The sequence below is a fragment of the Equus asinus genome, chromosome 3 (genome assembly GCF_041296235.1).
Source record: "Equus asinus isolate D_3611 breed Donkey chromosome 3, EquAss-T2T_v2, whole genome shotgun sequence".
Classification (NCBI taxonomy): Eukaryota; Metazoa; Chordata; class Mammalia; order Perissodactyla; family Equidae; genus Equus; species Equus asinus.
The window spans coordinates 4,681,242-4,708,852 of record NC_091792.1 but is presented as its reverse complement, the minus strand read 5'-3'; the positions used below and the strand labels follow the sequence as shown (position 1 = coordinate 4,708,852).

The 27,611-nt window shown below is 44.7% G+C and overlaps 1 protein-coding gene and 1 long non-coding RNA gene across 9 annotated transcripts in view; one reads left to right on the top strand and one right to left on the bottom strand.

Annotated features, from left to right (window-relative positions):
- Positions 1-6,885, bottom strand: part of SEC24B (SEC24 homolog B, COPII coat complex component) — an 82,104-nt gene extending 75,219 nt beyond the window's left edge. For 2 of the 7 annotated variants that reach the window (XM_070504557.1, XM_070504560.1), the window contains exon 1: positions 6,585-6,884. In XM_070504557.1, coding sequence (XP_070360658.1) covers positions 6,585-6,711 — 127 coding nt within the window. In that variant the 5' untranslated portion in view covers positions 6,712-6,884. Of the gene's footprint in view, positions 1-5,816; positions 5,954-6,584 lie in introns of those variants that run through there. The other 5 variants (XM_070504562.1, XM_070504563.1, XM_070504558.1 and 2 more) reach the window with 4 other exon arrangements.
- Positions 6,886-7,042: 157 nt separating this feature from the next.
- LOC106829805 (uncharacterized) lies at positions 7,043-27,405 on the top strand. 2 transcript variants are annotated; one of them, XR_011501827.1, is made up of 4 exons: positions 7,043-8,621; positions 13,445-13,557; positions 25,747-26,127; positions 27,128-27,405. It is a non-coding gene; the product is annotated as an uncharacterized lncRNA (long non-coding RNA). The 2 variants fall into 2 exon arrangements; XR_006525753.2 differs by having other exon boundaries at positions 7,043-9,330.
- Positions 27,406-27,611: the final 206 nt, after the last annotated feature.

Below are 27,611 nucleotides of genomic sequence, written 5' to 3'. Positions count from 1 at the left end.
ATGGTATTCTCTCACAGCAGGCGAAGCTAAGACATCCCGCCCAAGTGCCCAAGGCTACCATGAGCAGTAATACAACAGGCTGCCAGCATGTAACCCCTGATAGGATGTGATAAGAAGGGTACTTCACCTCTATGGTCTTTCTCCTAAAAATTCATAACCCCAGTCTACTGATGAGAAACCTTAAGTGACGAACTGTCTACAAAATAACTAAGCAGTACTGTCCTAAAAACAAAAAAGACTAAAACTGTCACAGACCAGGGGAGACCAAGGAGACATAACTAAATGCAACATGATATCCTGGATTGGATCCAGGAAAAACACATACAGAAAATTAGTGGAAAACTGGTGAAGTATAAATAAAATCCGTAGTTTAGTTAACTGTATTTCACCAATGTTAATTTCCTAGTTTTGATAAATGTAACATGGTTTTGTAAGATGTTAAGACATGAGAGGAGGATGTAAGTCTTTAGAGGAAGCTAACTGAAGGGCACTGCGTTTTCTGCACCATCTTTGCATCACTTCTGCAAATCTAAAATTATTGCAAAATAAGTTTTTAAAACATCAACAGAAAAAAGTGCTGGAAATGACCTACTAAAGTGATTGTATGACACAATTTTTTAAACAAATGACTACACCAGACATAGCCAGAGTGATTTTCCTAACAAGCAAAACTGATTGTTACTTCCTTGTTCAAAGATTTCTAATGGTTTATAAAGAAAATATCCAAATTCTTAACATGGTCTACAAGACAGTAGAAGTCAGAAAAACCCCTCCTGCACCACATATGTCCATGTGTTAATCCCCGGAACCTGTGAATATGTTAGGTTATGTGGCAAAACTGAGTGGTTGCAGCGTAAGGCTGATAATCTTATACTTGATAATCCAGTGAGCTCAACGTAATCACAAGAGTCCTTCAAAGTGGAATGGGGAGGCAGAAGAGAGCCAGAGGGAGACGTGACCACAGAAGACTCCTCAGAGATGTGATGCTGCTGGCTTTGAATACGGGAAGCCTGGGCCCTGAGCCCAGGAGTGTGGGCAGCCCCTAGAAGCTGGAAAAGGCAAAGTAAGTGGATTCCTTTCTAGAGCCTCCAGAAGGAAATACAGCCCTTACTGACACCTTGATTTAGCCAAGTTATGCTTCTAACCTACATACAATGAATTCGTGTTGTTTTAAGCCATCAATTTGTAGTCATTTGTTACAGCAGGAAAGAGAAAACTAACGTAAAGGCCCTTCATGATCTGACCCAGATTAAAAGTTTTCATTGTCTTAAAAAGAACATCAAGGTCAGCAAAGTACAAGCCCCTCTATCCTACTGGGATACATTCATACTAACTCGGAGAGGCAGGATCAGATCAAAAAATTCATTAATCACTGAATTACCAAGAAGTAGGTCGATATTCAGCCAGTGTGCATTTTAATCATCTTTGTTAAAATACTAAAATACTCTGGAACCAGCTGGCGAACAGTCACGCCCCGACCCTGCTCCCCTGCTACACACGCCACGCTGCCCCTCAGCCCCGATGCCCAGACCTCCTCGTGACCCAGCAACGGAAGGACTAAGCCTGGTAGGTGACAGGCAAACAGAATCCTGCTCTGGTGTCAAGACTGGTATCCTTTCACGCAGTACTGACTACCGAGTATTCTGAATAGACTACTCCTGCCAATAAACTATCAATAACATTGCTAAAATAGATTTTAACGAGTACAAAAAATCTGTATATATACACCCCCTACAGAAATCTGCAACTAGGGATTTAAAAAATGGGGAGTCCCAACCACATGTGGATACCCTGGATTATTCTTTCTAATGGAAGGCTACCAGTTACAAAGGGGACTGTCCCGGTCACTGCAGGCAGACACAGCACATGGACACAGCCTGGGCCACCCCCTGGATGAAATCTCACCGCATTAGGTATAGGTCATCCCTGCCAGCCCATCTGCTGTCCTCTTTGGATGCCATGATAACGAGCTCAAAGAGCGAAGGGGCCAAAGGAAAACCAGTATCGGCTGAGAATCCGCTGCACGCCAGGGACTTGCTTCTCTCTACATTAATCCTCCACAATTCTCACAACAACCCCGTGATTTTACAAACAGGGAAACGAAAGCTCACTAATTCATACAAATCCAAATCACTGATAAGGAGTGAAGAAGCCAGGCACTGCAGGTTCCAAAGCTCATTTCACAATCCCTGCTTCCCAGAAACGCTAGGAAAACAAGCGAGCTAAGAGGCGGCCACCGGCCAGGCCAGGCATTCGACTCCTCCTTCTCCCCCCCTTCTCAACCTGCTTCTCCTCAGTTCCCACTACAAGCAGCATTTGGCACACAATTTTAGAAAACTTGAGACCAATCAAATCCACCTTCCCACAAGCCAGCTAGCTGGGGTGGATGGCCTGTTAGAGGAGACCTTCCAAGAGGAGATTGGTGGGAGCGCAAGAAAATAGTACAAAGACTACAAGAGCGACTGAACCTTGAATACAAGAAAGGGGAAGAGAGAGCTGGCCCTCCAGAGATCCTTCCAGTGGCCAGTCTTCAAAAGCAATTATGAATACGAAGCCAAGTTCACTTACTCAACTGAGTGCCGAGTGCATGCTGCCACTGGGAATACGACAAGGAAAACTCACATGGTCTCCGTCCTCCCAGGAATTTATATCCCGGTGTTCTGAAGGGAACGGAATGGAGGGGGCTCTCACTTGCTAAGCACCTCATTTTGCTAAGCACCAAGCATGTTAAAAATAGTACCTCATTTAATGTAATCCTCTCAACAACCCTAGGAAGAAGGTATTACTATCCCCTGAAGCACAGAGATGTTAATTTTCTCCACAAAACCCTTTTCACTAGCCCAGACCTTCTGACAATTCTGAGTAGCTAAGCCTACTGGAAATAGCGCCTTCCCCAGGGCTGAATATAGACTGGCTCAAAATCTGTTCTATTTCAATGTCTTTAGCATCTAACACTTCAGGGTTTACAGACGAATTAGATGAAGTTAGCTGAAATACTAAGATGAGTGGCAATGAACGAGGTTTACAAAAACTGTTACAAATATAATCTCAGAAACCTGAGGGGGAGGGAGTGGGAAAAGACAGTGTAAATAACCAAAGTAACACACACAGCAACAAAAAGTAAAAACTAAACCCAGATAAAAGACACTAGTTCATATAAGAAGTGAATTTTTTTAAAAAGATCCTTAAGACATGGATTAATCATCTTAGAAGGAATTACCATCCAGCTAGTTACATTATACCATGGCAATAGCTCATGAGAGGGCCTGATGCTTCTGATTAGCTAAAGAGGAAGAAGGAAACCCGAGACACTGACGCCACTCCAATGAAAAGGAACTTACGCAGACACACTAGGGAGATTTCTATCATTTTAAATTTTACATGTGCTCTCAAAGCTGAAGGGTTTCCTATTACTGACCAGATAGCACTGGTGAGTGAATGGTAGGTTTATTTATATCCTCCATAAAGAATTCTAATAATTCCCACTACTCTCATCTTTCTTGCATTATTGACAATTAAAATGATAAAACTGCCAGCAGCACCATTCTTGGAAAGGTATATGGAAGGAAGAAACACATTTTCATTTGAAAACGAGCACCATTTGCTTCCTAAAAGTAGAATTAAAAAGCAGTGGCTTATTGTTAAATCTGGGTGCCCACACCCCCAAAACTTTAAAGATCCCTTTCAATTTAAGTCAGTTGGGAAAAATTTTGGAGTTATGCCATCATTACCAGGATATTATTTCACTCAACCTTCCTTTGTTTGCAGATTCAGCTTTGGAAGGACTCTCAAAAGGCAGAGTAATAGGTGGAAAATATTCAGCTAATACTTCATACGGAAAAACAATTTTAAAAGCCCACACCCTGCTCACTGAAAAACTCAAGTACAGAAATACAACTCCAAGAAAGGAAGTTTAAGAGATGTCACAGACTCAAGGAAATCAAACTGTATCTTCAAGTGAGTGAGGAAAAGCATGTCAGCAGTCAGAGAAAATAAGTAAGAAAGATAATGCAGTCTGCTTTCTGCCTCTCCCTTCCCTACCGTTTCCAATGTCAAAGTTTCTAAAAAGAAACTTTTTAGACTCTGTTAATAGAAAAAGATCTGGACTTGGGACTATGAAGACCGAATAAGACTTCATTTAACAAATATTTAATGAATGACTCTAACTTTCAGGCCTTGAATACACAGCAGGAAACAAGAGACAGACAAACCGGATACCTCACACAGGAATCGGTGAAAAGCACCCGCTTAACCTCTCGGAGCCTGATTTCATCTGTTAAACTAGGGAAGTGGACCACGTGTTCTTCAGACTGCGTTCCAAGAACACCGGGACCTCCACCTCTGCTTTAACCACAACAGCTCTGCTTTTTCCTGATTTCTCTATCAAAGCTCTATACCCAATTTCCTTTGGGAAAACAAATCTGTTTTTAAAGATGTTTGCTAACCACTGCAGTAAGTGATCTCTAGGTCCCATTCTAGTTTTACGATGCCCTCTTCTGTGATGTTTCTGACTCCTTCTACCCTCTTTCTCTCTCAACGTAGGGAGTTCCATAGAGATACATTAAAAGGCAAACTAGTTTACAAGTAGGGCTGAAGAGTAAAGCACAAACCCACATGACTGCTTAATCGTTACCTAGAGAGGCCAACCCATGTAGCAAAAATTATTTTCTTCTAAGATTAGCAAATAAAACAAAAACAGATTTGACCTTGTTATTTCTCTACTTAAACTACTTCCTTCCACAAAAAACGAACCGAGAAAACTGACCCTAGTTCGTTATCTTAATTTCCAAATTCCTCAGCATGACAGTTAAGGCCCTTCTGCAACCTGGCCCCTTTGAAGAACAAGTGCTCTTTTTCACTTCAATGTCTTGGGTTTTCCCTACCACCCAGAACCCTTTTGGCCTCTTGACTGCTTTTAGTTTCTAAACTTCGAGACTTTCGTTCTTGCTGTAACCTCCGCCTTAAGATAGCCTTGTCCTCCCCTCCTACCTTCCAAATCCCTCAAGGTCATAACCAACTCTCCTGTCACCAAAATACAAGTCAATTTAGGAGAAAGACAGGGATTCTATCTTATCTACTAATCCTGACAGCTAACTGGTAAGTATGCAACAAATGCTGAAATGAATTGATTGCATTAAAGGAAGGTCATGATTACAAACAGTAGAAGTTAAGCATCATCTATATTTGGCTTCTAAATGTATTAATTGATCTGTTCTTCAGATTTAACATTCTGATTACAACTGATATCCTGGCATTTCTTGAGCATTCACAAAATTTGCAAGGCTAAGATAAATATTCGCCACTTTAAAAATTGTTTACTAAGACAACGCACATTTAGAAAATCAAGAAAAGGCACCATCCTTGGATCACTTTAAACATGGGCTTACAATATTCTAAAAGACTTAGGATCTCTTCCTAAATTATCACGTTCTAGTTCCTTCAAACACAAAGCTATTTTAAAAACGAAACAGAAAGAAGAATTTATATTAAGTTTACAGGAACAAAAACTGCTCACAAATAATATCTTTACGTATGTTCAGGACAAGAGTACACATTCAAAACCCCATAAACAATGCCTACTGGAAGTAAAGCATGTAATATGAACAAGTACAGCTGGTCCAAAAGATATTAAAGCCAAGCCATCACTTTTGACTTATGAAAAAAATTCAACCTCTGATTCTCAGGATAAATGATAAACTTCACGTTGGAAAAGCATCAGCTATAAAAATTAGATGTTGGCTGGAGTGATTTACAAAGTCCCGTAAATTTCCATTAACAAACCGGATAAAATAGGTCAGGGCGACCATCAAGAGTACCTGTACAGTTTTGTTCTCTTGCAAACACAGGACAGACCTATTCTTCTCACGTCAAGTCAACTCCTTTCGGGGGTTCCCATCTGAAACATCATCAAGTCCACAGAGAGAGGCCCCTCGCCCGCCCCACCCGCGGCCACGCGAACGCAGGGCCCGGAGCCGGCCGTTTCGCCGGGGCTCGTGCACACCGGCCGCCCAGCCCTCGCTGCGAGAGCCGGTCCCGCGGCCCGCGCGGCTCCGTGGGAAGTCGCTGCCCCCGGGGCGCGGCCGCCTCGGGCCGGCTCCGCACGCCTGCCAGCGCAGCTGGGGGGCAAGCAGACGGAAAGGTCTGGGTCCCGATCCGCCCGGCACCTGCTCCCTCGCCCATGGCACCAGCGCCCTGCAAGCGCGGGGCCGCACCGGGTCGGGGCTCCGGGTCCCCGCGCGCAGCCCCTGCCCGGCGGTAAACTTGCGCACCAACTTCGGGCCCTCGGCGGCGGCGCGCTCGGGGCCTCGGCAGCCCCGCGGCCTCCCCGGGCCCCGGCCCTGCCCGCGCGCCGCGGCCTCGCCTTCCGCCGGGGCTCCGCCAGGGCCGCTCGGCAGCCCGCCGCGCCCCGGGACGGGGACCGGCCTGGGCCGCGGCACCCCGCGCTCCCGGCCCGGCCGCGGTCCGTCAACCGCCCGCCCCGCTCTCCCGGGGCCCCCGCTGGCCCCGGCCCGGCGCCCACACCCCACCCCGGCCCGCCGCGCAGGCCGCCCGCCGCGCTAGGCCCCGCGCCCCGCCCGCCTCACCGTTCTGCTGCGGCGGCGCCGGGCCCGGGCCCGCGGGCGCCGCGGCTCCTGAGGCGCCGGCCCCGCCGAGCCTGGGCGGGATGCGGGCGCTGGCGGCCGGACGCGGGGAGCCGGCGGGGGCCGACATGACGGCGCGGCGGCGGCGGCGGCTGCGCCTCGGGAGGTGGGCGGGGGGAAGGGAGGCGGGGCGGGGCGGCGAGAGGAAGAGGAAGGAGCGCGGCCGCGTCACCGGGGCCGTCCGCGCCCCGCCTGAGGTGCCCGCGCCCCTCCGCGGAGCGCGGCCGGCCGGCCACCCGGCCCACCCGCCGGCCCCGCTCAGCGCCCTGGCCCCGGCCCCGGCCCTGGCCCCGAGCCGCCCGCGCCCCGGCCCTCCCCGCACGCGCGGCCTCGCCGCCGCCGCCGCGCCCCCTGCAGGCCGGCCCTGGGCTCCGGGCGGGCGGAGGGACGGGCCGCAGCCGGAGGGGGCCGCACCCGGGCGAGGCTGGACGCCGGCGGCCAGGGCCTGGGCCCCGCGGGGCCGGGAGGGGACATCCGGAGCCCACGGCGACGCCAGGCCGTCCGCCCCCGCCCCCTTCCTCCGGAGGACCTCTGCGCTTGGCTTTGTTTTCTAATCTTTATCCCCCCCCCTTAATATTAATTCCAAAGGAAATAGGGCTTTCAAGCTCCCTGTCGGTAGGAAATTATAATCCTGGGCAAAGGAAGAGGAAACGTTCCTCTATGATCAACACCATCTCAGTGAGAACTGCGTTCTGCGCAAGCTGTCCCACCGACCGCATCGGGGCTGGGGGAGGGGGAAGATGGAGTAAGGAGGCCTGGAAGATGAGCCGCGTCTTCCTCGTGCTTTTTGCCCATGGTTGGCTCGTCCTCTTGGTGTTCAGAGCAGGAGCTGTAGCATCCAGAGCAAGAACTCGCTTGCTTTCTCCGCGTTGGTGAAATCTTTGGCTCGCTGGCCTGTCCCGGCCTGCTAACTGGCAAGCAAACCCTGGACCGGTTACCCAAGTCTTCTTGGAGTCCTGAGGATGCCAGTCATTCTGTGTTAGCAGTGCAATTGCTCAAGAACGTGGAGTTCAGAATGGGCTCTAACAGGGTATTTCTGGAGCGATGTCTAATTTACTGAGTGATTATGCAAAGCATAAAGTGTGCTGTGGTCCTGGGAATAATGCAACACTTCCCTTTAGTTGTTGTGGTGAATTAATGATACTTGTGATCCTGAACGTCTTACTCACAAAGGCATGTGCCCATGCGCGATAAGCCAAACCCTGAGACGTGCTTGGAGGTGGAGAACGGTTTATTGGAACTGGCCAAAATGAGAAGGAGGGTGGATAGGTTCTCTCAAATCCGCCAAAACAAGAGAAGAAAGCAGGGGGTTTTATAGCACTAAGGGGCTTGGAAGGAGGAGTTTCGCAGAAACAAAGGGGAAATCTGTGTTTCTTTCACTCCAGACAAGCTCTTGGGCAATCTGACTTCTGGGATCAATGGCGTCTAGAGGCTGGTTATCTGGCGATCGTAACTTCCTTGAAGGTGTTCTGTTTCTTCTGGAAAACAAGCCCATAAATCCTTGTGACCCTTGAGTCACCCTGAAGGTTAAACAAGAAAACAGCAAATTAACAAGATTAATTTCTTTTCATCTGTCTGTGTTGGGAACATGGTTGAAGGGTAATTATATATATTATTGAATATTTACAGTAACCCTCGGGTACCAGCCTCACTGGGTGCTTTCCTGCCCCAAATGAACTACAAATAGTATTTTACAAATAGTAGTTGGATTTGTACTTTTGAATTTTAAGATTTCCAACATATTTCATATACACAAAAGGGGCAAGCCCTTTTCCACAACGTTTCCAACTTCTTCACGGAAGCCTAAGCCCCACGTGACCAAAAGCTCATACTCTGCTTCGTCAAGGAGATCACACAGTTACAGCTGCCAACAACTCCCGGGAGTCCTTTGAAAAATGGCTCAGAAAAAGGCTCTGGATTCAGGGCCGCCATTATGAAGGAAAGGGAAAAACCAGGCAGTTGGCTTTCTGTCCCTAAAAGGTATCCTCTGAAAAGAAATTTTCACATTTTGAGGTATATAGGGTAGCTACTCTGGTTTAAAATTCATTCATTTGGGGGCGGGGGGGCTGGCCCCGTGGCCGAGTGGTTAAGTTCGCGCGCTCCGCTGCAGGCGGCCCAGTGTTTCGTCAGTTCGAATCCTGGGCGCGGACATGGCACTGCTCATCAAACCACGCTGAGGCAGCGTCCCACATGCCACAACTAGAAGGACCCACAACGAAGAATATACAACTATGTACCGGGGGGCTTTGGGGAGAAAAAGGAAAAAAGTAAAATCTTAAAAAAAAAAAAATTCATTCATTTGGCTTGACCTAAAGAAGCCTGATTTATGGCCTATGGAACATACATTGTACATCTCCTTTAACCATTAAAGGATGCACTAAACATTATCTCAAAAGAACACACTCTTTGAAGATAAGAGTGCATACTTCCCCTCCTACATCACCAGTATCAGTAATGAGTATCAGTACTCCTAAAGATAGGTTCCCTTTCCTGACATCAGGGTCATAAACCACTAATTTGCAACTGAATACTTCTTTGAAACTTTGCTGCACGTGTATCCTGGGTGTGTTCGAGGTATGTTGTTTGTTCTAAAAAGGTGTAAAACTGTACTGAAAACCAAGCTTCTCTTGAACACTTTCTTCCTTTGTGGAGACTGCCTTCCTGGATTATGGTCCTCAGCGTGGCTCAGGTAAAGCTCACCTTATCTCTCTTATCTATAAAATGGTTCTTGGTTATTTGAGTTGACACCTCTGGGTGTAAGGTGCCTATTTTAATCAGAGGTATATGGAATGAAGGTGAGCCTGTCTCATTCGGGGAGCCTCCTAAAGGGGAGGACTGGGACTCTGTGTTTTAACAGATCTCCCCCACAATCTTTATCACCTAAGCTGCTTCCACTTGTCCGCTAATTCACCATAGTATTTTCTAGCAGGTTTATAAGAATTTTTTGCATGACATCCTACAACCTTTATGAAAATGTTACTTCACTCTATTGCTTTAAGTTCCATGACTGCTGTCAGTGAAGAAAAGTAGGAAAAGGATGAAGGATTGATGAATACTTACCATGTACCAGGCTCTGTGTTAGTCCCTTTAGATATATTTTTTCCAGTTAGTCCTCACAATAATTCTATGGGATATTTTTCTTATCCCTATTTTATCAGAGGAAACTAAGGCTTATAGAGTTCAAGTAATCTTAGTAAAACTCATGAGCCTGTAAATAGCAGAACCAGAGATCAAATCAGGGTCTATTTAGCTCCAAAATCTTTTCTCTATTCAGTATAAACTATACTTGGTTAATTTACATTTTTCTTCATAAAGCTATGCTAATTATGACATACTGTTTTGCGTGTCAAAGGATTTTTAATTTTACATATTTAGACTTTGTTCCTGTATTCTTTAGAATGGTGGATCTCAAAGTGTTTGAAATGCAAATTCTCAGGTCCCACCCTAGACCTACTGAATGCTGGAGATGGGACCCAACAGCTAGCTCTCTGGTTATTCTGACGCACAGGAAAATCTGAGAACCACTGTTTTGAATAACAAAGTTAAGCTGAATTGGTTTATTCTTTGTACGTTGGGAGATGACTGTCCTTTTCTTCAGGACGTCTCTCCCATCCTTTGCCAATCGTGAAAATGATAGATTGTAGATATTTAATTACAGTGCCAGGAATGCCAAATGTGGCAGTGTCAATTCTGGTTATTTGCTCGGCAGGGTTGAGGCAAATGCTGAGGCCAAGTCTGTGTTCAGTGGGAAAGAGTCTTTAGCTGAAATTAAGCCCTGCCACAGGTGCAGGAGGTAAATTTTTGCTGAGAGTCAAGTTCTGACACATGCGCCGTAGTTTGTCACCCCCAACTTAACAACTCATATTCTCTCTAACAGAAGTTGTGGGAGCCTTGCACAACTGAACACCTATCTCTCTCTCAAAAGGCGATAGTCCAGTTTTTCTCTGTTGCTGCCTGGCTTCCCATCTTCCTCAGCCCGTCTTTTTATTCTCTAGTTTTAAAATCGTATTTGGCCTTCATAGAACACACGTTTTCTCTTTTAGTGACGTCCCCTTTTAGGTGTCCCCCTCCCAATAAGAAGATGCAATTTTCTTCTTTCTCCTCCTTTATCTAATGTATTCACACATTTATAGCATTTTTAGTAGGCTAGGTGTTAGGCATACAAAGATTAATAGGATGTAATCTGTCCCCAAAGATCCTATGCAGGATCTTTTACATATATTCCTACTCACTTATGTTTCAATTTCTTGACTTTTTTTTCCTACAAACTTTCTGTATTATTTTTTCTTACATTCCTTCTGAATCTTTGTTTCTTCTTTTCCTCACAGCATTCTAAGTTGATTTCCACCACTCATATTGTGATAGGAAGAAATAATTTCACTGATATTGTATCATTTGATCAGTTACATCAGTGTCATTTAACTATCATTTTATTCTCAACTGTCTAAGACACAAATAAGATCCTAAAAGAGAAAAAAGGGATGGAATTATTAGGCAGATAATTACTATATAGTTAGCCTGTCCACAAAAGAGCATGTACTTACAGGAAATTCTGTTGAGTTCTCACTTAGAATATCTGGCTATTATTTTAGATATCCTGTAATTCCTATGGTTATCCGCTTACCCAGCCCACAGCAGGTTAGGAAGGAAATGCTGTTCATACCGGCACCTTGAGAGCAGCAATCACTGTTAGCTGGCTGAATAAGTACAGGAAAGACAAAATCAGAAAAATGGGAGAAATGAAAATGCTCAGCAGTCTGAGGCAATTAGTTAAATCAAACAACCCTATACATTCCTCTGGGAATACGATAAACACAGCCCACAAGTCTGCCATCTGAGAATTTCTAGCCAGGTATTCTGAAGGGGATTTCCTGAGTGCCTACTATGTAACCTGAAAGCTCTTTAGGGCATCTCTATATTTATGCAGATATTCACAGCTTTGGCCACCAATTACCAAGAAAAACTAAATTATGCTCTACACTCTGTTTCAGAAGACAGAGGGAATATACAACCCACTTCAAGAACCTTAAAAACTCTTCTACATATGAACAGGTTAGGTTCCCAAAGCTCCATAAGTCTCAATATTCACAAGTCCAGAGTAAGTAGGGGTGTTTACCCTCCTAGGCCACACATGCATTTCTACCAAACAGAAATGTGAGCCAGTTCTTTAAAGCTTTAGAATCAGGCTTACGCTGCTCTTTTTTGCTGGTATAAGGTGTAAAGTGGTGCCTCTCAAACCTTAATGTGCATTTGAAGATCTTGTTAAAAGGCAGATTCTGATGTGGTAGGTTTGGGAAGGCCCGAGATTCTGCCTTTCTAACAAGCTCCCAGGTGATGCTGATGCTGCTGGTCCATGAACAGCACTTTGAGTAGCAGGTTCCAAAGGGCGTCTTTTCATTTACATTTGAAAGTCCATTGAGGGCATCAAGGAATGCCCCTCCTTGATGATCCTAAGGGAACCTCTTAACAGCTGCAGTGTATTCCCACCTGCTACCACGTGTGTTGATGTGGTGCAGATTAAAATGTGCCTGGCATTTCCCTGGCTTTCTATAGCAGCAGCACTTTCTTAGGCCTTCAAGATACTGAACTGTCTCCCAATGGGTTAATGGGTGCATGATGTCGACACAGATCATCTTGCCACACCTTCAACAGTTTCCGTTTTGTCAATTACTTTTTCTCTTGCTGATTATTGTTTGTAGAAAATGGTGTATTAGCTCAGGCCGCCATAACAAAATACTGTAGACTGGCGGCTTAAACGACAGACATTTATTTCCTCACAGCTCTGGAGGCTGGAGGTCTAGGATCAGGTGCCAGCAGGGGCCGGTTCTGGTGAGGCTCTCTTCCTGATTGCAGACTGCCGCCTCCTCACTGTGTCCTTGCACAGCAGGGAGAGAGCTCCCTGGTGTCTCTTCTTACAAGGGCGCCAGTTCTGTCAGATCAGGGCTGCACACTGCCGACCTCATGTAACCTCCGTGGCCCCCTCAAAGGCCCTGTCTCCAGTACAGTCATATGGGGGCTTAGGGCTTCATAGGAATTTAGGGGACACAATCCAGTCCATAGCAAATAGCGTTTTTGCAATGGCGTGATTCACTATCTCCCCTTCAGAATTCTTCCTACTTTCAAATGGTTTGTCCTATTGTACTTTATATTTAATTATGAGTTTTCATCTTTAGTTTTTCTTTTTCTTTTTTTCTTTTTAAACATTGGCCCTGAGCTAGCATCTGTTGCCAGTCTTCTTTTGTTTCCTTCTTCTCCCCAAAGCCCCCAGTACATAGTTGTATATTCTAGCTGTAGGTCCTTTTGGTTCTGCTATGGGGCACACCACCTCAGCGTGGCTTGATGAGCAGTACTAGGTCCGCGCTCAAGATCCAAACCGACAAAACCCTGGGCCACCAAGCAGAGTGTGCATGCACACTTAATCACTTGGCCACGGGGTGGGCCTTGAGTTTTCATTTTTAAATCTCTGTTTTTATTATCTTCTTCAAATTCATTTTATTCAAAATACCTTCAAAATTCTCTCTGCTATTTCGTTGACATAAATTTTGGTATTAATATTTATAAAATACATTTTAAAAATATACTCATTATAGGTTTCAAATTAATAAGAAGATGACCCAGATCAGAACTTCCCAACCAACGTACCAGCGCACACTGTGGGCGGCAGAACATTAGAAGATGCGCCACAGTGTCAATCCTCCTCAGATGCTGGGACAGCTGAGGGGCCTTCTGGGGATCCCCAGGCTAGTCTCCTTTGGCTACAACACCTTTGCTTATTTACCCCACAAAAATACTCTATTTTCTAGCTGTGCTGTGACACGGAGAGGCTGGGAGCACTGCCCTTGACGAACTTACTGTGCAGGATGTTCACTGCCATCTGCTGGGAGCAGGCGAAGTTGACATACTGTTACTCCAGAAGGTAGATTTACTTTTCTTTGTGAAACTATGTAAGTTAGAATATCATAAGAAGGAATGTTTCTGTATTACAGAGGATTTAGTTAATTTCTTTTTTAAATACTGGTTGAACGGATAAACGTCAATTACATGAAAAAAAATCAATTGTGTGAAACACAATTCTCTCTTGAAAAAATGCCAGATTAAAAAAATGTTGTTGAACATACTCATTCAGTTAGAGAGGAGACAGTCTTTAATCCACTGTGATGGCAAGATGTTTAAAAAGCTTGCCGTATAAAAAATGTCCAGGAATTTGGGGCGTTTGGACTAGAGAAGATAAGACCATGGGAAAATGATAAGCTTCCTAAAATATTTGAAAGCTTTCTTCTGAAGCGTGGTAACTCTGTGGCTTCGGATGTCAGAGCAAGGACAAATGAGTTGACTTTTGAACCTGAGATACATTCAAGCACAGGATGCTGGGGTCCTGGAAAAGGTGTCCCCACGTTGGGCGGGAAGTTCAAGTTCACATGCTCTATATTCTCTCCCAATTCCAGATTCCATAACCGGCCATTCTGTTTGTCATTTGGATTTCATTTAGTTTGATATTTTCAATAATCACAAAAACTTTTATTAATACCCTTAAAGTCTTTAGAGGCATATCCAACTATAATTCCAATAAAATTTAAATCTCTGTTATGGGCTGAATTGTGTCCCTTCATAATTCTTCTGTGGAAGTCCTAACCCCTAATAACTCAGAACGTGACTGTATTGGAAGATAGGACCTTTAAAGAGGTAATTAAGACAGAAGGAGGCCACATGTTTGGGCCCTCATCCTATGGCTGGCATCCTTATAAGAGGTGATTAGGACACAGACACATGCACAGAGGAAAGACCGTGTGAGGATACAGCGAGAAGGCAGCCATCTGCAAGCTGAGGAGAGAGGCCTCAGGAGAAACCAAACCTGGGAAGCCTCGGCCTTGCGCTTCCAGCCTCCAGATCTGTGAGAAACACATTTCTATCGTGCAAGCCCCCAAGTCTGTGGCATTTCGTTATGGCAGCCCTCGAAAGCGAACGCACTGTCCTTCCTGTGGGGTCCTTCCTTTCAAGCACTGAAGGAGATTTTCTTTATTTTCTTGGTTCACAATCTCTTTCAAAAGATTTTCTCTTATAACAGCTTTCTTCTTCACCAATGAAAGTAGAAATCAAGTAGATTCCTGCACAAAGTTGCTATGTAAGTCCTTGTCACACTCCAGCAAATGTACTAACATTCCAGGGCTTAGCCACAGGGGACTTGGTGTGGAAGAGCGCCATTTCAGACAGGAACTTCTCCTGTGAGCTTTTCTCCTTTTATTTATCTATTTATTTGTTTATTTATCTATCTATTTATTTATTTATTTTGAGGAAGATTAGCCCTGAGCTAACTGCTGCCAATCCTCCTCTTTTTGCTGAGGAAGACTGGCCCTGAGCTAACATCCATGCCCATCTTCCTCTACTTTACATGTGGGACGCCTACCACAGAATGGCATGCCAAGTAGTGCCATGTCCGCACCCGGGATCTGAACCTGTGAATCCCGGGCCGTCGAAGTGGAATGTGAGAACTTAACCGCTGCGCCACCGGGCTGGCCCCTCTCCTTTTAAATATAACAAAGTGGGGAATGTCATTCCCCAGCAATTCTCTATGAGAAAAACCTTCATGAAGAGAGAAATATACATTCTAGATGATGCCACATCTTCTTACCAAGAAGAGAAGGACTGGGAGGCCTCTGGCTGTCCTCTAAGTGTGGCTGGCATGCAGGGACACAAGAGTTGATGCCTTCTCACTTTTACACCAGGTGGGAAGAAAAAGTGAACGAAGTGGAAGCAAAATGGAGAGAATATCGCGGCGGGACGGGGGATGGGAAGGGAAGGACGAGAGGGAGCTGTCACGAGCAGGGAACTGGAGAGAGGGGAGGTGTGCAGCGGTATTGCAGGAAGCTTGACTGTCTACTTTTTTCTGTGAAAGACCTTGATATTACATCTTTAAGGAAACATAATAAAGGTCTTTATTATTTATCAAAATTAGTCTCATTATCTTTGAATGAGAGTCCTCACTGACACTGGATCACATGGTTCCCAGTTGTAGATTGCATAAACTTAACCCAAAAGGCAACTCTCTCAGCCTCTCTGTTCTTTTTCTTGTTTAAAAAAAGATTGGCACCTGCACTAACGTCTGTTGCCAATCTTTTTTGTGGTTGTTGCTGTGGCTGTTTTTCTTCTTCTTCTCCGCAAAGTCCTCTGGTACATGGTGGTATATTCTAGTTGTGAGTGCCTCTGGTTGTGCTTTGTGGGACACCGCCTCAACATGGACTGATGAGCACTGCCGTGTCCATGCCCAGGATCCTAACCAGTGAAAACCTGGGCCGCTGGAGTGGAGCACGCAAACTTAACCACTAGGCCATGGGGCGGCACCTCAGCCTCTCTGTTCTTATTTCCCAGATCTAGGAGATTTGTGATATATGAGTGATGTGGGGGTTTCCTGTTTACTTTCCAAGACAGAGTTCTTACTTTGTTTTCCATGGAACTGCAATGGATCTCTAAGTTATAAGGCTGAAACCAGCTCATATCAGCTATGTACTTTCTCCATTACTAAGGGTAGGAAAGTCAGTGGCCCTAGTGTCTGTTAGTTTTCCTCCTCAACTAAAGTTTGGAAAATGTGCTTTGGGACACTCTGGGCTTAGGTAACATTTCTTCTGTGTGTGTGTGTGTGTGTGTTTATATTGTTGTAATCAGCCAGTCAGGCTAAAGCAACAAAATATTGTGATGGCTGCAAATACATGAGTTCTTTGTAGACACAAAATATAAAAATGTTGATAGTTAAATCTGCATGTATATAAGCAATAGGCATAGTCATAATTTTTTTTTAAAGATTGGCACCTGAGCTAACATTTGTTGCCAATCTTTAGTTGTTGTTGTTGTTTTCTTCTTCTTCTCCCGAAAGCCCTGTGCTACATAGCTGTATGTTCTAGTTGTGAGTGCCTCTGGCTCTGCTATGTGGGATGCTGCCTCAACGTGGCCTGATGGGCAGTGCTTGGTTGGCACCCAGGATCCAAACCAGGGAAATCCTGGCCGCCGAAGTGGAGCACACAAACTTAACCACTTGGCCACGGGGCCAGCCCCCAGGCATAGTCATAATTTTGTTGCAGGATCATGAAGCACAAATGATAAGAACAATATACAAATCACTATAATTAATAAGTCACATGTTCACATTCAAAGTAAGGTAAAAGTTGCAGGTAAAAATAATAATTGTTGCCATTTTTTGAGCACCTATTTTTTTGCCAGGCATTGTTTCAGGTACATTAATACATTATTTCCACAAAATAGTAGACTTCTAAAAAAATAATTCTACGGATGAGAAATCTGAAACTTGAAGTGATTATGAAACTCCCCCAAGATCCCAATTATCCAGATATTTCAGTGAGTGGGATGAGAAATGGGAAAAGTCATAGAAGAGGAAGGGAGGGTTGGCTGGAAAACTCCAGGATCCAGGTGCAAAGGGGGCTGATCAGTCTCCAGCAGCTGGTGATGTCCATTAAGAGGGTTTCCCCTTGTATGCCTTAGCTGGGTAAGAAAAAGTCTAAGATTTCAAGCATATTGAGGAATGCCACTTCTATCCCACCCCCCAACCCCGGCAAGAAGCTTCAATGAGCAAATTATTCACAACTTAAAAAAAAAGATATCTTAGCAAACTTTACCCAAGCAATGGTGTTCAGTACCATTTTGTTTCATTAAAAAAATCACCAGAGGGGCTGGCCTCATGGCCTAGTGATTAAGTTTGGCCCGCTCCACTTCGGCGGCCCTGGTTCGTGGTTCAGATCCTGGGCGTAGAATTACGCCACTTGTTAAGCCATGCTGTCTCAGGAAGCCTCATACAAAATGGGGGACGACTGGCACAGATGGTAGCTTAGGGCGAATCTTCCTCACACACACAAATCACCAGAAAATATAATCTAGGTAGATTACTAAAAACACTTTGTCATTAAGATATCTTTCTAAAAGTTTTTTTTTCAATTGGGCTTTTAAGAAAGTCCAATATCTGAGGCTCTAAAGTGCAACAGCCCTTTCCATTTAACAATTGTGTTTAAAAACAGATTAGAAAGCCCTCCACTCACCCCATATCTTGACTGGTTTTCTTCTTTGTGGTATAAACTGTCAGTGGGCTTCCATCGCCATCTGGTGGACGATATGTAGATGTGCTCTGACTTGAGAAGACTACTGCGTGTGGAGAGAAATGATTCGTGAGAAGAGTTTCTTATTCCTGCAATTGATCTGAAAGGAATGCACGGGAAGATAGAAACTAAATGGATAAAAAATGGCTTATTTCTTGGTAATTAGAAAGAGGAATAATTTTTAGGTGTTGGATTACAAACTAGGATGATTGAGAACCAAAATAATTAAAATATTCTTTAACTAATTCTGCTAGAATCCTTCAACTCCACACTCCATAGTATATAACTGCATAAACAACTCTAGCACCACGGGCCAACTTCAATAAAGATGTTTATCCAGAGATCTCGTTTGAAGGGACAGGAAGTTCTGTATCTACATCCATTTCCATTTCTGCAACCCCACTCCTCCTTCACCTAAAATGTTAACAATAAAGATCTACTGCCTTCTGATAAGATTGTCCTATTTCTTTTAATTTTAAAGTGCAGATAATCCTTATAGGGACAGCACATTCTTAAGGTGTCAGGGTGGAGATGCAGTTGGGGAATGTGTGTGGCAGAGGAAATGCTGTCGGTAGTGCTGGTCACCGAGTAGGCCCAGCTTTCTGCATCCAGCACGTGGTTCGATTGCTCTCGGTGGTCAGGTTGGCCATGGGACCCTTTCTGGTCAATGAGTTATGAGTGAAAATTTTAAAAGACCGTACGATTCTAGGAAGTAGTTAACAGTTGACAGTAAGTGGCAGAGTAGATTATAAAATTTAGTGTTTGTTGGTTATTTTTTGGTTAATTTCCTTTGTCCTTTTTCCATTAGTAAAACAAAGGAGACATTAAATACGCAGCTTGCTCAATGCCATCCTCTCTTATGACATATATATGATAAGTAGTATGAGATGTAATAAAATATAATGAAATTAATTTTTTTCATACTTACCAGAACCTATTTAGCTACATAAATAAATGCTGCCTCTCAAAGCGGTCAGTTTGGGTAATGATATGCTGCTAGTACACAAAACTAGAACTCGTAAGCCTCGTTGGTCCCCAGCCCCAGTGCCTTCACCTGCTGACTAGTCGTCACCAATCAGTGACCCAGTGCAGAGCAAGGCGGGAGCTGTCGAAGACCCTCCGCTCCATAAGTGGTCATATCTGATGTGACCAGGGATTAGTTCTAGGCCCTTCAGGTCCACCAAGTCACGTCAAAGCTGGCCCTACCCCACCTACACTGGATTGCTCATGATTAAATTTAGGACCAGCCCTACAGTTGCACAGCATCGCCCCCTACACATATGGTTTCCTCCTTTGAAACCCTGACGGGTTCCTTCTGTCTAGTTCTTCAATTTCTCTCCTAGCTCTACCCCTGCTCATCCATCCCCATGATTGCAGGGATGACAGCCACGCTTTTGCCGCACCACCCTACAGTTGATTGGACCAGGAGCAGGCACTTGACACAAACTGGGTAAATCAAAGCCCCTTCACTCTTAATTTGAGACGGAACAAAATAATCCCATGTGAGTTTGGACTCCCTCTTGAGTGGAGGAGGCCATCTTCACCCTCAGGGAATGCTTGTCAGCAGCATTTCCCTCCTCTGCCTTGTAGTTCCGTCATTGTTGTCAGGGAAGAAAAGGAAGGAGGAAAGGGTGAAGGAGTGAATGAAGGATCCGGAGGACTGAAGCGGAGAGGAGGCACTGGAACTCCTGCTGGGGATGAAGGGCCTGATTCCAGCCCATTCCAGAGTTTCAATGGCCGTCCTAGTCCCTACTGTGAGAAACTACCGCCCTTCCTCTTTAAGCTAATTTGTTTCTTCTAGCCGGCTGACTTTAAACGGATACCCCAAGGTTCTTACATGCCTCCTGATAAAGTTATAGAAGGAAGTGTCTTCAGAACCAGTTCATAAGCCAATCACAAACTCAGTTTTACTACATATTAATCAACTTTTATGAGTTTGGTATCATTTAATACAGCAAATATCCAGAAAATGCTTACTCTGTGCAATGCTCAGTGCTTGTCAATCATAGGAATGCAAAGGTTAGGAGGAGCTAATAGTTTCTTTGGGAGAGGAAACAACATACAAAATAATAATAGGTGAAAAATTCCATGGCAGAAGTATAAGTAAAGAGGCTTGGGACAGAGAAAAGAGTGATTTATTCAGATTTTTAGAAGAACTTTATTTATCAAATGGTGAAATGATAACAACATGCTGAGAAGTGTGTCATGATCTGGAGATACAGTGCAGAAAAAACATAATCTCTTAGTTTCAGGAGCTTGAATTTGGTCAAAAGGGTGAGTACATATGTATTTGGCAGCCAGAGGAGCTCCTAACTCTGTGTGGGGAGGCAGGGGGTTTGAGAAGCATCCAGAAGAGGAGATATCTAGACTGATCCTGAGAGGTATGAAGCTCACATAGGATTAGAGGAGGATGGGCTAGAAGGAAAAGTCTCCTGGAGGAAATGGTTGTCCCTGCAGCACTGGACATTGATGCTCAGATTCTGGTGCTCCTCACTTTGTTTTTCCTCTTAGTATCTGGCTCCTTTTCAGTCTTCTTGGTCCTCAGGTCCCTTCCCTTCTCTTCTCTCACTCCCTTGCTAGTGATCCTGACCCTCTTAATCTCAGGTTCGTGTGCGATGGACACGTGCTTGGAGATGGAGAAAGGTTTCTTCAATTGGCCAAAAGGAGAAGACAGCAGGGTAGGTTCTCTCAAATCCCCCTTTACAGAGAAAAAGCAGGGGTTTTATAGAGCTCAGCGGCTTGGAAGGAGAAGTTTCAGAGAAACAAAGGGGGAAATCCTTATTTCTCTCACTCCAGGCAAGCCTGTGAGCAATCTGACTTCTGGGTGTGAATGGCAGCTGGGGGCTGGTTATCTGGTGATCCTTGAAGGCATTCTTTTTATACTGTAAAGCAAGTTCATATATCCTTGTGACCCTTGTGTCACCCCTCAGGTTAAACAAGAAAATAGCAAATTGACATGATTAACTTTTTTTCATAACAAAGTTGAAAGGTAATCTTATTGGATATTTACAGTAACCCTCAGGTACCCAGCTTCACTGGGGTGTTTTAAGTAACAAGTGCATATCTTGAGACCCCAGCTGGGGTCAGTGAGTCCTGTTGACCAGCTGAGGTCTGTGCCCTCCATCAGGTTTCTCTGTCACCTTGTGGTGGGGCTGCTGTGGCTCATGTCCTCATGTTCCATTGCCACCAGCAGGCTGCAGTTTCCAGTGGCAGCCACACCTCTCCTTGGAGGTCTGGTGGAGTAGGTTCTCTAAATTTTGAAATTTCCTTCCTTGTTCATTCTCCGTTGACTTTAGAGGTGGTAGCTGCCATCTGCTGTTGCTATTTCTGTACCCCTTAGAATCCTCTTCTATCTCTTTCAGTAGTTCACTGCATGTCACTACTTAACAATTCTTCATATTAAACTTTCCTGTTTCAATAACTGGTGTGGTTTTCATCTCCTAATTGGACCCTGGCTGATATAATGAGGCACAGGAAGGAGTTGGGAATGATTCTGCAAAAAGCACAAACCAGAACATAAAAGAATTAAATAATTTGACTTCATGAAAATTAAAAATTTCTGTTCTTTGAAAGACACCATCAGGAAAATGAAAAAGTAGAAAGTATTTGGGGCTGGCCCCGTGGTCGAGTGGTTAAGTTCGCGCTCCGCTGCAGGCGGTCCAGTGTTTCGTTGGTTCGAATCCTGGGCGCGGACATGGCACTGCTCATCAAACCACACTGAGGCAGCGTCCCACATGCCACAACTAGAAGGACCCACAACGAAGAATATACAACTATGTACCAGGGGGCTTTGGGGAGAAAAAGGAAAAAAATAAAATCTTTAAAAAAAAAAAAGTAGAAAGTATTTGCAATACATGTATCTGACAAGGGACTCCTAAAGAGATCTATAAAGTATCTCAAAAATAAGAAGATTGTATCAGTTTGCTAGAGATGCCTTAACAAAATTCCAAAGTCTAGCTGGCTTAAACAACAGAAATTTATTTTCTCACAGTTCTGGAGACTGGAAGTCCAGATCAAGATGTTGGCAGGTTCGGCGTCTTCTGAGGCTTCTGTCCTCGGCTTGCAGATGGCGTCTTTCTCTGTGTCCTCACGTGGTCTGTCCTCGCAGGCGCACATAACTGTGCCCAAATCTCCCCTTCAGATAAAGACCATCGAGACACTTGCAGATCGTACGGTCAGAGCATCCTCTCTATTGCAAGAGTCCCTCTCCTTCCATTGCAACAATCCTGTTACATAGTCTCTTCTGACCTAGCTCCACATTTGTTTTATTTGATGTTTTCTTCATGCCTACCATTTGTTCAGCAGTGGAGCAATCTAGTAAGAATTAAGAAAGTAAATAGCCAATTACAAGCTAGAAAGGCATGTATAATGCAGGGCTTGCCACACCCACTGCAAAAGGAAAATGCAGGATGCCTTGTTCAAAAGAGTAGGGAAAAAGTGCCATACAAAGTACTAAAAAATGTTGTTCCTTTTCTTCCATGGTCTCTCTCAACTTGTCATAGTGTGTTTTATTTTTTATTTAATGTTGTTCTAATAAAGAAAAGTTAAAAATTTTTATTATCAACTTGAATTTTACCATTTATCTCCATATTGTACAACGCTGGTTTAAATGCAAATGTAAGAGCATTCAACTTGTGGAATCACAGAGAAGTCCACCTAAGAAGTACACAGTTCATACTTCTCAGCTCATAAGTGCACATGCATTTTGTTCTCAAAAGAAGAGCGGAAAGTGTTGCACAAAACTAACTCAACTCTTTTTTCACTTATGTCTACATGCACATCCTACCAACAGCCTCTACGATACTCCAGCTGACTGGCGGATATGGAAGGACCAGAAGGAAAGGCATTGTGCGTTCCCCTAGATTTCCTTCTCCTTCCATGTCATCATCTTTGGTGTTAGTGGTTGGCTACTACCTGGAAGTTAGGTGAACAGGAAAGGACAAGGCAGGGTTGCTGGGTCGTCTGTGTTTCCTAGAACAACATTGCCCTCTTCCTGCATTCTGCATTCAAGCAAATTCTTGTCCAAATGGCAAGTGTGACCTCTTAGAACTGTTAGCACCTCCCCCGCCCACTCAGAGACCTCACATGCTAACTGTGTCCTGGCTTTGAGTCCCCTGAAACGCCATCTCCTCCACCATCACCACACCCTAGTGCAGGCTGCCGGCTTCCATCACCCGGACCACTGAAATAATCCACTGACTAGTCTATCCACATCCCTTCTTGTTCTTGTTCCTGCAATCTGTTCTGCACGCTGCAGCTAGAGTGGACTTCTCAATACCACATCTGACCATGTTGTCCCCAATTAAAAAAACCCTTTAATGCTTTGAGAATAAACACAAAACTCTTTAATATGACCTATAGACTCCTGCAAATTTTCCTCTCACAATTTTTTCCAGGTTCAGTTGGCAGCCTGCTCCGTAGGAGTGCTCTCCAATCCTCAACTCTGGCCTTGCAGCTCTTTGCTCCCTCCACTTCTTTGGGCCTTTTCCTCGAGATCTCCTCCCCACCTCTGTCCCAGCCCCTCCTTCACCTGAATTAAACTCCACTCATCCTTCAGATTAAAGCTCAAATATCCCTTCCTCAAGGAAGCCGTCTCTTATCTCTGACAAGTTCGAATCTTTCATAGAACCATCTACCTCTCTTTGGTAGCACTCATAACAGTTGTAATCTTATATTTACTTTTGTGGTTATTTGATTATCTATCTTTTCTAGTGTATAAATAAAGGGAAGAGACCCCTTTTCTACATATCTTTTTTTGTTTTCATAATGCTTATTGTAAGTGGTGATCCCTCATTCATTCGTGAGCTGCCAGAATAACGTGTCCTCCATACAAGACCATGTCTGTTTTGTTGACTGTTATTCCCCCAACCCTCCCTGCACCTAGAAGGTTTCCTGATACATAGAAGGAGCTTAACAATTAATTATTGAATGAATGATAGCTATGTTGATCAGATTTCAACTTGTAAATTCCAAAGAACTGATGATTTCAATGAAGGCCTAAGTATCATTGCAAACAGTTCTATTGTCCTGACGTCTGAACACTCCCTGCTTTATCCTTTGTCTTGCAGTTTTACTTTAGTCTCTTTCAAAATCTCCATCGCAGGATGGATGTCCATTTGAGGTGAGGAGTTTGAAGGATTCACATCTTGCTTTAGGTGCTATCAGCTGGTCTCTCTTCCTGGCCTCTCACCTATGGGTCCTGTCCTTTTCCGTCTATTGTTGATATAGTCCTTGCTGATATCCCCTCCTCCTGTTCTTTTTCAGCCAGCCTCAGAGTGTTTCCAACATCTGTTATGGTTTAGAGGGACTCTTGCTTGGAAATAGAAGTTCTTTCCAGGCCATGCTATAAATTTCTAGTAAAAGCAAATGAACGAATATATAGCGAAAAACATCATTTCACAAGGAAGTTGCCCTGGAAGTGGCTGCTGTAGTAAAAAGAGGCATTTGCCTGTTCTGTAGTCCCAGTAGCCTGATCACTCGGCCCCACGCAGGACTTCCCATCCCGTCGTGCGGTTTGCCTTCCGCCCTCTGCAGACCGTGTGCGTTACAGTATGTGCATTGGCACTTGTTACACAGCAAGTGCACACAGCTGGGGTTCTTGCTGTTCATCCAGTGCCAAGATCTTATTCCTCACAAGACCTTTTAACTGCTTTTGCAGCTAGTAACATCAGTGACTGGGAAATCAAACGTTCTATCTGGTGGTTTGTTAACTTACTGCGATTTTCCAGATGTTTTCTAGAGCTATTCCTCAGATGTTGATTTGTGGTGGTGTTGATACTTTCTTTCTATAGCATCTTATTATTTTTGAGCAGTGATGTTTAATTTAGTTAGGGGAAATGTCTTTTCCAAACTCTTGGCTTCTGATGACACACAGTTATTTTGTGTCTCGTGTTGATCCCACAAACTACAGTACTTGGCCCGATTATAGACACGACTAGACAGTAGGAGCTTTAGAAGAACCGCTGCACCAGACTTTCCCTTCTGTGGAGGCTACAGATACACCGATAGATTATGGGTCCAGGGAATGTTAGGGCTGGGGGATTATTTACTCAGATCTCTTCTTTATTCACAAAACGTAACTGGAACTCACAGACGTTGTGATTTTGCCCTGGGCCACACAGCTAGTTGTTAGGAAAATCAGAGCAGGAACCCAGATCTTCAAGATACGTGGGAGAGGAAGGCTTTTTTCTATGCTTCTCACCTGGAGGCGCACACGTGGATTCACTTGCCCCCCCTCGGTGGCCCAAGCATGCAGTCACTGGCACGGAAGTCTCTGGCGCATTTTGAAGAAGAGGACAAACTCCTGCTGTCAGTCCGCAGGCACCATCTCTCTATCCCAGGGACCAGCCCGGTGGTGGGGCACGCTGCTGGTCCTCTCACAGGCTTGCACTGAGGTGTCACATGGGTGGAATGACTCCCGTGCAAAGCCATTTGATCAGGAACCATTTCTATTTCTCTGTCTCTGATCCCTCCTTTCTCCCCACCAGATCTCTCCTGCCACACAGACCCACGAGGACCTCTTAAAGCTTTGAGATCATCTGCTTCTCCGTCAGCAGTGGCGGGGTGGGCAGTGGGGGAAGAATCAAGTTCAGTGTGTTGTGAGGCAGAAATGTTTTCAGCGTTTGACAGCAGTTTATAAATAACTCCGGGTATGTGTTGCTGACAATAGGAAGTATATGTGGGAAACGCCATCATAAAAAAATGTATTCTTTGAAAATGAAAGTTGACAGCATACAGTCCAAACGCCCAAAAGCTTAACAGGAATTCTCATAAAACTGCAGGTTGGCTTACATTACATTACAGCAGTTTTGAGCTTTGGATCTGGGCCGAAACCATCACCTTCTTTTGGTCTTCAGATAGATGCTTAAGAGCTACAGAAAAATATAGTTGACCAGCAAATCACTTTACGATTTGCTTGTAAGCTATAGACTGTCAACCTGGGGGTAACTGGTAAAGTAATCTGTCGTCTCTTTTTGTCTGCTTTAATTCGTGATCTTTCTCTGCAGCTACCCTTACAGGAGAAACTGAAACACAGCTGCTGCATTGTGAATCCACGCCGGGAAAGAAACGGTGTCCAGTGAATAATGAGAAGGCCCCAGAATGGCTCCTCTAACAATCCTGCTTCTTCCTTTACTGGAATCCTTCCTTGTGGGCTCAACAGCGACTCATGCATCGAGGGGAGTGGGACTTGGGACTCAAAGGCACAACAGGGCAGAAAGGAGGCCACAACTCACTGCTGGGAACTGGACCAGACGAGTCAACAATGGCAAAGAAGTCCTGGAATATGAGCTTCAAAATCTCAGTCAAAACTCACCCCTAAGAGAATCTACCTGATGAATCTTATTCGATCGTGTCAGCTCTTTAACTACTGGTCATCCTTTCAGCATGTACGCATTTAGATTTGTTAGTGCCATTGTCCTGTAACATCTACCAACTCAGAGTACATTCATGGTCAGTAGACTGTGGCTGTTCAGTGGGTTCTTCTCCCCCTGGCGAGTGTGCAAGGCCAGAATTCACTGTACTACAGTGCAAGGACCTGCTTTTCCAAACGCCCAACCCCATTCCAGCCCCTCCACATTCTCGCCCTCTAGGCTTTCCATGCTGCTGCCTCTGGGATTTGGGTCCTCAATGCTTAATATGGCCTCTCTCTACTTTTGAGTTTGTTTTTCCTTCTAGCCACATTTTCCCCTTTCCTCTTTGTTGTGAAGCATCCACAGACAATCTCAGGGTAACAATGCCTTTCCATGCTTGGCCTCACCCTCAAGATTTACCAACCACAGCCTGCACTTGGGACAGCCACATTCCAGTGAGGTCCAGATATGGTTAAGAAGAGCTGGGGCTGGCCTGGTGGCGCAGCGGTTAAGTTCACACATTTCGCTTTGGTGGCCAGGGGTTCGCCGGTTTGGATCCCGGGTATGGCCGTACGCACCACCAGTCAAGTCATGCTGTGGCAGGTATCCCCACATATAAAGTAGAGGAAGATGGGCACACAGGTTAGCTCAGGGCCAGTCTTCTTCAGCAAAAAAAGGATGATTGGCGGCAGATGTTAGCTCAGGGCTAATCTCCCTGAAAAAAAAGAAGAGCTGGTAGTGAGTAGCATATTTGTAAGGACATTTTCTATTCAACATGGTTGAAGTAAAGAGAGTTTGGATATGTAAAGGGAGAGTGGGAGGGTGGGTACACTCACCTGTTCATGTTATGCAACTGTTCCAAAAAAAAATTCATTCCTCAAGTGTTCCAAAGGAATATAATCTGGTGGTATTGATATGTAGCTATATTATAATGTTCTATGTTCATTGGTTTGTGTATTCCATTTACCTATTACACTCTTAGCTTCATCAGGGCAGAGACTGAATTTTCATTTCTCTTATTTCCTTTGCTGAATAGGCACTCAGTTATTTAAGTGGTGAACTGACAGATCCACCAAACCAAGGCCTGCATGCCAGGAAGTGTGAGCTGTTGATCTGTGTATAGACATCACCAGCCTTTTGGAGGACAATTCCCGTGTATTGGAGACCTGGTAAATCACGCATTATTCCCTCCACCTCCCCACTCACCCTCAAAACATTGACATTTTTGTTAAGTGAAATTCTATTAAAATAAATATCAAGGAATGACTTTATCAAGGGAACCAAAACTGGGACCTTTAGGCAATAAAACAATAAAACTGGTGTGTGTGTGTGTGTGTGTGTGTGTGTGTGTGTGTGTGTTGGCACAAGGCTGGGGAAAAATGGCATCATCATGAAAAGGCAATACTTAGCCCAAGGGGGCCTGTGGAAGCAAGAGGGGTTGTGGCCGCCAGGCCCGTCACCCCTCGGTCTGGCAGTGGTTTGAGCTATTGGAAGGCGTCTAGCAGGAAACCTTAACAGTA